At 34.7% G+C, this 9,780-nt stretch overlaps 1 protein-coding gene across 1 annotated transcript; it reads left to right on the top strand.

The window, feature by feature from the left end:
- Positions 1-6,749: 6,749 nt before the first annotated feature.
- On the top strand, positions 6,750-9,296 carry LOC111464483 (scarecrow-like protein 6). The gene is made up of 2 exons (XM_023108702.1): positions 6,750-6,918; positions 7,008-9,296. The coding sequence occupies exon 2, from the start codon at positions 7,077-7,079 to the stop codon at positions 9,183-9,185; it is 2,109 nt and encodes a 702-aa protein (XP_022964470.1). The 5' UTR covers positions 6,750-6,918; positions 7,008-7,076; the 3' UTR covers positions 9,186-9,296.
- Positions 9,297-9,780: the final 484 nt, after the last annotated feature.

Here is a 9,780-nt window from a genome sequence, read left to right as displayed (position 1 = left end):
TACCTAGGAACGATAAGCTCGGGTATGTTTAGGAGTTCCAAGTTAAGCCTAAAACTTCAAGTGGACTCACAGCCTAGATACATCAGGTTATTAGTTAAATTAAAGAAATAGGTGATAATCATTATCAATTTTAATTTTTTTAAAAGATATTTGTAACGACTCTAGATTTCTATTAACCTAAAATTACTATCGTCATTATAGGCTATGCTCTTATGCAGAATTAACATTTGAAATTCATCTTAAAATATTGTCATGGACTTGCATGTTTGAAAACATTTTTAAAACATAAAGAAATAATAAATAAAGTACATAAAATATTAAAGGTAAAAAACATCATATATATAACCTAAGACTAAAATAAAATACCACTATCTTATGCACGTGTCATGGTCTCTAATTGTGATATCGTCCTCAGCCATACATGGGTGCCCTACTTTTACCTAAAATAGAAGTAGCACATAGCTTGAATATTTTAAAAATACTTAGTAAGTGACCCACTATTGGGGTCAGGAAATGCAAACATATGCAACTCATGATCTAGAAATCTATTGTTAAAACCATCATAGGAGTGGCCTCAAGTCCGAACAAATTGGATGTGTAGTACTTCTCTACACACGACCCACGCATGCGAGCGTAGATCCCTAGGCGGTTGCACCCCTAGACCCATCATAGTCGAGTTAGCTGTTTATAGCGACGTCCGGAGCTCAGCAGACCCTTGAGTGTCATGCGAGGCATGATCATTATCATCATCGTGTGCGCATCCGTACTCATCATCATAAATGAGAAAATAACCCGATGTATATGTACACGCAAAATGCATAAGGTCCCTATAGTTTTCATCTTTTAATTGTGCTTATCACACAATCTTCCTATATATCATTCACACATTACCTTAGGTAACATTCATGTATTGGTCTTCATATGTTAATTATTATGAACATCAATTAGGGTTGTGCCTTAGAAAGCTCGTCGTCATAATGCATAATGACAATTAATACATGGGAATCATCTTAATACGAAATATCATCATATTAAGTCATCTTATCATCATACATCTTACATCATGTTGTCATGCATCATCATCATGTCATCATATCATGTACATCATCAAATCATCATCACATCATCACATCATCATGTAGCGTAAACTATAAATGACATGTAAAAGGGTCACTTGACACGTGTCGTCATACATAAGGAAAGTCTTCTGACCGAGCCAATAGTAATGTCACTTCTCTGACTAGTTTAAGCTACTGTCACTAATTTATCCTTAATGAAAGTTTAGTTTCGTTCTTTGAAATTCAAGTCAACCTAGGTGAGTCCATAACATCAATTTTTTATATTTACATTTTAAAAACAATAATTTAATATCGGTTTGAAATAATTTATAGAATTATTTTAAAAGAATGGGAGTTTTTTTTTTTTTTTGACATTAATAAATAAAAATTGATAGAAAAATGGATTACAATAAAATGATTACCCACATGATAGCACTTCATAGACAAAATGATTACCCTCAATAAATTTAGACCAAAACATATTTCATATTAATCCTCAAAACATTCGGTTTGTTTGTGTTTATGTCTTTTATACTTTTTAAATGTTTAAAATTCTTTATTCTATTTTATTTTATTTATTTATTATTATTGTTTTCAATAAAGCTTACAAATCCGACATCCGCACCGCCTCCAAAAAACTAATATATAACCCTGTCACCACATTATCCATCTTCCAAATAATTCAACGTAAAATAATGTAAAACCCAAATTATTACTTTTTCTAATTATTCTTAAAACTATAAATTACATTAAAATATTTTGGGATCAAAAAAAAAAAATCATTTTAAAATATCAATTAAATTTTTTAACCTAATAAATATCTCAACTTTCAAATTTATATTTATTTTAGCTCGAAATTTTAAAAATTATTAAACTTTTAAATTTTCAATTAATATGTTTTAAAATTTCTATTCTCTATCTACATCTTTTAAAATTCACAATTATTATTATTATTTTATTTAATTAGTCCATTTTAAACATTTTTAATATTTTAAAGTTTAATAATATAAAAATGGAAAGTAATACAAACTTGATAAAAAAAAAATTACAAATTTAGTCCCTCAACTTTTTACATTTTTCAATTTCCATTTTGTATTTAAAAAATTCCTAAAAAATAACCATTTTGTATTTAAAAAATTCCTAAAAAAAATTTTATTTTTGTATCTAATAAATTTTTCTCAAATTTTTAAATTTGTGATCCTAAATATTCGCTATTTTTAGATTAAATATAAAATTAAAACCTAAACCATTTATTAAACATAAAATTAAAAAAAAAATATATATATATATATATTAAACCGTGTTATTGGATATATTTTAAAACTTTACAATTTTTGAAAACGAAGGCATCTGGTGTTGTTTTAAACACTTTTACTAAAATGCCCCCAACCATACGTTTTTTTTAATAAATAAATCAATTAAAGAAAAACTAAATTAGGCAGTTTTACCTTTGACCTTCTCGTCAGTCTTGGTCCCTTTGAAACTGTCGTAAGCCAGATAGGATAGCCCACAGAGCCTCCACAGTCCCCACTCGCTAACTTCGCACGTGTTCTGCACTTTCCCACTGCCCTCCATTGTACGTTATGATTATGTTAGATCATAAACAGCTAATTATGTTATATTGATCTTAGAACCTAGATTTGGATTCCATAGAACATTAGGTTGAGCAGGCATCTCATAAGGATAATTAGGGCATAACTCCTATTTATGAACTAGCCATGAGCGGTTAGGGTCTACTTGATACACAGAGTTAATTTGTCAACTAAAGGGGATCCCAAGAGTCATAGAGGGTATACTACTGAGATAGTTATAGTTGTGCCTAGTGGGGAGCTATGGTCTTATACTGTTATACCCGAGAGGGAGTGTGAACAGGTAACTTATTGTCTTAGCCTGGAAAGGTGATAGAAGTAGTTAATGGTTCCTAAGACAGGTAGCTATGGTCTTATACTGTTATACCCGAGAGGGAGTGTGAACAGGTAACTTATTGTCTTAGCCTAGAAAGGTGATAGACGTAGTTAATGGTTCCTAAGACAGGTAGTTTACTATTGTAAGTCGAGGAGGATGTACAAACAGATAGATTATTATTTCCACCTAAAAAAGCGATACAATAGATAGTTTACTGATCTTATGGGTAGGCAATGGTTGCCTGCCACCGTTAGGGAGAACCTTTTAGTTAGAACCCAGTAGGCAGACACATATGGAGTATGATTACTGTTTGCAAAGGGTTCCCACATACTTATGAGATTAACCCTTGGGCATTTTCCCATGGGCCACAAGGCACAATTAGCACAAGGTTGATGAGGGACCTAAGAAAATGAAAAACATAGAGCTAAGAGTATCGAAAACTCTTAAGTTATGAACCAATACGGAAATAAACTGATAGGTCTCACTCATGATTGCATGTGTTTGCATCTAACCCCAATAGTGAGATCACTTACAGAGTATTTCTTAAAATACTAAAATCTCGTGCTACTTTTATTCAGGTAAAAGCAAGTGAAGATTATGACACATGCTTAGGATAGTTGTGTTTAATTTCTTAGAATTTAGGTTAGAATAAGGTGTTTTTACTTTTAACGTTTATTTATTTTATTTAGTACTTTGTTATGTCGTTTTAAAGATGTTTTCAAATGTATAAGTCCATGACAGTATTTTATGTTGAAGTTTCAAATGATTATTTTCGCACAAATGAATACTTTATGCATACAGTAGAATTTAGATTAAGTAAAAATATAGGGCAGGAACTCTCGAAGCCCTAGGTATAGGCATGCAGGCACAGGAAATACATGAAGCTTTAGACACATGCTATATCATGGGCTATATCATGGGGACACATGAAATCTTAGACATAATTTAGGATCAATTTGTTCATCGACCATAGGACCCCACAATTCTTCTAAAGAAGTGTCCGAGGGACAAAAAATAAGAACCATAAACTAAGAACCAAGTAAGAAATCAAGAACTCAAAACTTCAAAATCAAGGTCCTCAAACTTAAGAACTCGGAATCATAGATCAAGATGCTCAACATAAAAACATGTATATACATATAACTCATGACTAGAACTTGAGGACCAAGGTTCTTAGAACAAAAATCAACACATGTATCACGATTAAGAAAAGAGCGTGGTACTCTAGTATCTAGCATGGACACGATTAAGAGTCTATAAGTAGACTACTTATTGAATCTAGACTCACCTTATGTTTTCCATGTGTTTCATGTGAACACTCGAGAGCTTGTTATGACGAGAACCTATTTGGATTTGGTGCCATAGAGAGCCCAGCCGAGAGAACTAGAGCCTCCACTATTGTTGTATCAATTTTTGGGATCTGATTAGACTCTAAATGAACAACCCCATATCTTTTTCCTTCACAGACATCTCTGACCTTTACTCTTGTAGTCTCGTAATCATGGCCATTGCCTGATTTGCAGCAATTGCAGATGAATTTCTTTCTTCCTCTCTGTATTGAACATGAGGTAAAGGATTGCTTGGAGACCCTTGGATATCCACCTTACAAGGGACAATGGAACATGACCACGGAACATCGAGATCCTCAGCCTTCAATCCACTTGATCTGGTCTGGATTAACGTTTGAACAAACCCTCTTGGGACCAATGGATCCTCACAACACGAACAATGTTTTTGGCTTAAAGTATTCAAGCTGCATCACAAGGCAAGTCATGGATATAGGTTTTTAGACTACATTGCTCAAAACGTATAAAACCTTGAGCGTAGGTATTCAGACTATGCCGCTTGGAACATATAAACCCTTGAGCATTTGTATCTAGTTTGTATTATAGGGCAAGCCTTGGATGTAGAATCAAACTACATCACTTATAACATATGAAGCCTTGGATGTAGGTTTTCAGAATATATTATAGGGCAATCCTTAGATGCAGGTTCAAACTATGTCACTTGGAATGCATGTGAAGCATTGGATGTAAGTTCAGATTGTGTCGCTTGGAACGTATGAAGCCATGAATACAAGTTATCCGGTTCATGACTAGTATCGTAAATCATAGAAGGAGTGTCTTGAAACTTTATTTTGATGTATATTGTATATTATGTTTTAAATTCTATTTGTTTTATATTGCCATCTTTTTACATCATTGAATAAGCCAAAATCAAGACGTCGAGACTGTGCCTTATAGTAACGGTCCGTGATTTGATGCGTCGAAAAATGGGTCGTTGTATTAGCATCAATCGATGTTGATTTCATCAAAGAGCTTAAGCGATGAACTCATTTTAAGTTCTCCCGATTATGGATAGAAAAATTTAGCAGAGTTAAGGTAGACAATGCCTCTTCGTAACATTTATTATAACGCCATTTTCATGTCGTATACTTTCAAATTTCTAAATCTAATATTGGTGTGGTGTACACTATAGACAAAAATGTAACTCGACTACGATTGATCCAAGCAAAGGTCCAATCAAAACATAATTTCCACAAAATATTATAAAAGTAATTGCCAATAAATAAGTGCTAATATATAGTAAAATCAAAATCTTTGTGTACAATTGCTAGATATTTTTAAAATAATAGTTTGAATAATATTTTAAAATTTAGAAAAAAAAATTAAAATATCTTTGGATTGAAACCCGCCAATATTATTTTAAAAATATCTTTAAACTTTTAAAAATATTTCAAAAATATTTTTTAACTTAAAAAAAAAAGAAGTTAAAATAGTATTATCTATATAAAAAAAATTCATAAAATTTTAAAATTATAATTAACATTAATCCTTAAAATTTTTTATGATCATTAATATATGGATATAATCTGTATGTTTATACCTCATATATTATTCTCTTATTTTTAAATTATTTCCTTTAGTGTGTTTTTTATATATAATTAAGATACTAATAAAAAATTTAAAAGTTTACGGGTATTTTTGAATTTTTTTTTTAAGTGATAGGTATTTTTAAGTCATTAAAAAATTTAAAGATATTTTTTAAATAAATTATTAATTATTTTTATTTTAAAAATTTTGTAAGTTGAGTCAAAATAGAAAGTTATTTAAAAAAATAAAAATAAACATTTTAAAATGGGTTAGGTTAAAAGAGAATAAGTCTACAAATAAGTATTTTGAATGTTTTTGAATTAAAATAAAATAATCCCACCTCGAGAATCAAAATTTGGACTTAAACGTAATCAATGTCATAAATGAATCAAAATAATTTAAAATTTAAAAGAAGATGAGTAAATAAATATTATTGAAAAAAATCCAATAAAAAGGTTATAAAAATAGTATTAACTATAAGATTAATTATGTTAATGAAGATTATTTATGATGTGTCAATATATTACACAATTAATTTAATCAATTTTTAATTATCATTCAATTGAATTATTTAGAAGTTGAAAATATATTGAATTGTTTTCATTAAAATACGATAAGTAAATAATTATTTAAGAAAAATTAAAAGCTTTGGAACTATACATAAATACAAAATTTAAGGATTATGTTTAATTCTTTAATCTTTATTGTTTCATGTAGTGTCGACATATTCAGAATTTTAAAATTAATTTACTCATTAAAGAAAAAAATAAATTTATATAAAATAATAGAGAGAGAGAGAGAGAGAGAGGTAAAGTCTATCCGATTGAGACCCTCTGCAGACTCCCTTCTTCCACGTTAACATTTAATATTTACAATAAAATAATTAAAAATAAAATAAAAAGCTAGAGAGAGAAAGAGGGAGAGAGAGAGAGAGAGGCACTTTACCACTTTTATATGTTGCACGCATCCATGGCAGAGAACAGAAGGAAACCCCAAAGTTCACAAGCAAACTCTTCTTCCTTCTTCATACCAAACAAGAACAACAAGAACAAGATCAGCCCATCAGGAACCATAATTTGAAGGTTTATTATCAACAATTTCTTCTAATTTTAACTCCCTTTTTCTTAATTTCTTCATCTCTCTGATTTTTGTTTCATTTTTTGGGGTTTAGATCTTGCAATCTCATGCTCTGTTCGATTGGGTTTGGTTCGTATGATTATTGCTTCTGGGTTCTTCCTAGATGAAGGCCATGCCCTTATCCTTGCCTTTTGAAGACATTCGTCCAAATGGGGTATTGAATTTCAGTTCTGTCTCCGATTCTCCGCCGCCGCCTCCACAACTCCGCCGTCACAACTGGAGTTGCTGCACTGATAGTACCAATCTGCTCAAAGATATTTGCTATGTGGGTGCTGCTGAACCCACCTCTGTTCTCGACACTCGAAGAAGCCCTAGCCCTCCCACTTCCTCTTCCACACTGTCTTCGTCTTTCGGCGGCGGTGGTGGTGGTAACGCCTCCACCGACACTGCAGTGGTTGCGCCCCCATCTTCTCTCCCTCAAAACCCTTCTCCTTTAGACAAATGCGGCGGCGCCGGTGGTGGTGGCGCCCTTGGAATTGATGATTGGGAAAGTGTTTTGCCGGAATCCCCTGGCCAAGGTCCCTCCGTTCTTGGGTTAATTATGAGTGATGTTGAAGATCCATCTTTGGGATTGAATAAGCTACTGCAGAGCGGAGGCGGCGGCGGCGGCGGTGGTGGTTCTCATCTGGACTTGGACTTTTCCGGTGTCGATCATGGTTTCGTCTTCGAACCGAATACTCTCGCCGGAGAATCTATTGTTGACCCATCTTGCAACGATTTCCATAACGGGAGACTGTTTCCCGGCGTGTTTCATAATCAGAATCAAATGATGGAAGCGATTGATGAGAAGCCACAGATTTTCAATTCTCCCCAAGTTATGATGAATCAAAATCAAACCCAGTTCACTCAGAATCCAGCTCTGTTTATGCCTCTGCCTTATGGCTCCCCTGTTCAAGATCACCATCAAAACCACCACCACAGCCTGCTGGTTCCGCCGCCTGCTAAACGGTTCAATTCGGGTTCAATTGGGGCTAGTTATCAAGAAATTATGAATCGTAGACAACAACAGGCTCAACAAGTTCAAGTTCAGATGTTTGCTCAGCAGCAGAGGGCATCAATAGCAGCAGCTATGGCAAAACAGAAAATGGTGGATGAAGAAATAGCAAATCAACAGCTCCAACCAGCCATTTCCGACCAGCTATTCAAAGCCATAGAGCTAATCGAAACAGGGAATTCTGTACTCGCGCAAGGGATATTGGCGCGGCTCAATCATCATCTCTCTTCCCCCATTGGGAAGCCCTTTCAAAGGGCTGCATTCTACTTCAAGGAGGCGTTGCAATTGCTCCTTCAAAACCCTTCAAATCCATCCTCCAATCTCATCTCCTCCCCTTATAGCATCATTTTCAAGATTGCTGCTTACAAATCCTTCTCTGAGCTCTCCCCTGTTCTTCAGTTCGCTAATTTCACCTCTAACCAAGCCCTCCTCGAGGCCTTCAATGGCTTCAATCGACTTCACATAATCGATTTCGATATCGGATACGGCGGGCAATGGGCTTCTTTGATGCAGGAGCTTGCCTTGAGAAATGGCAGTGGGTTTCTCAAAATCACAGCCTTTGCTTCGACTTCCACACATGACGAATTTGAGCTGGGATTTACACAAGAAAACCTGAAGAATTTCGCTAATGATCTTGGTATTGGGTTTGAGCTAGAAATTCTTAACATGGAGTCTTTGAATTCTGGTTCATGGCCATTGCCACTAAATGTTACAGAAAATGAGGCGATTGCGGTGAATCTCCCTGTTGGTTCGTTCTTCAACGACGCACTTCCATTGCCGATGGTTCTCCGTTTCGTGAAGCATCTATGCCCGAAAATCGTTGTGTGTGTTAACCGAGGGGGGAACCGAATGGATGTGGCGTTCCCTCAACGTGTAATCAATGCGCTGCATTGTTATTCAGGGTTGCTTGAATCAATGGATGCAGTGACTGTGAATATGGATACCCAAATGAAGATCGAGAGGTATCTACTGCAACCGGGCATCGAGAAGCTGGTGAGGAGTGGTGAGGCTTGGAAGGAAAGGCTGCCTCCATGGAGATCTCTGCTTTTATCATCCGGATTCTCCCCATTGACATTCAGTAACTTCACGGAGTCGCAGGCCGATTGTTTGGTGCAGCGAACGCCGGTGCAGGGATTTCATGTCGAGAAGAGACAGTCGTCGCTTGTTTTATGCTGGCAGCGAAAGGAGCTCATGTCGGTCTCGGCTTGGAGGTGTTGATAGGATCATTTGTCTCGGTTTTAGATGTATGATGATCATCAAAATTGCGGGTTTTTTTTAAAAAAATTTTCTTATCCATTTCGTTACCGTTCAACAACTATGCTAATTGTGAATGTGCTATTCGATAGGAATTACGACTCTCTTAATAGTATGATATTGTCCACTTTCTACCTCAAAATGCCTCACACCGATGTAGATAATATTCTTCGTTTATAAATCCATGATCTTTCACTAAATTAACCGGACTCACTCCCTGCGATCTTAATACTATTACCCATTCAAAAATAATAAAAAAAAAACTGATAATTTAAAGTAAATTGAAATTTGCTTCAAAATGAAATTAAATTTGAAAAGACCGTACGCCATCATAAGTACGAAAGAAACCCAATCAGACGACTGTGACGGCGGGGGCACCATCCAGCTCCGAGAACGACATCTCCATCAAGCTCCAAGCCACGTGTATGGTTGATGCGTGACTTTGACCGGCGCTTCCCCCACAGTCATCTGTCCTCTATATTATTTAGTATTTATTTATTTAATTGTTTGTGGGCCCCACAACTGTAATGTCGCCGTCGTCTGAATATGATCAGCAAGC

This window comes from Cucurbita moschata, unplaced genomic scaffold (genome assembly GCF_002738365.1).
Source record: "Cucurbita moschata cultivar Rifu unplaced genomic scaffold, Cmos_1.0 Cmo_Scf00030, whole genome shotgun sequence".
In the NCBI taxonomy this organism is placed as follows: Eukaryota; Viridiplantae; Streptophyta; class Magnoliopsida; order Cucurbitales; family Cucurbitaceae; genus Cucurbita; species Cucurbita moschata.
The sequence above is the reverse complement of the archived record's forward strand: the minus strand, read 5'-3'. Positions and strand labels throughout refer to the sequence as shown.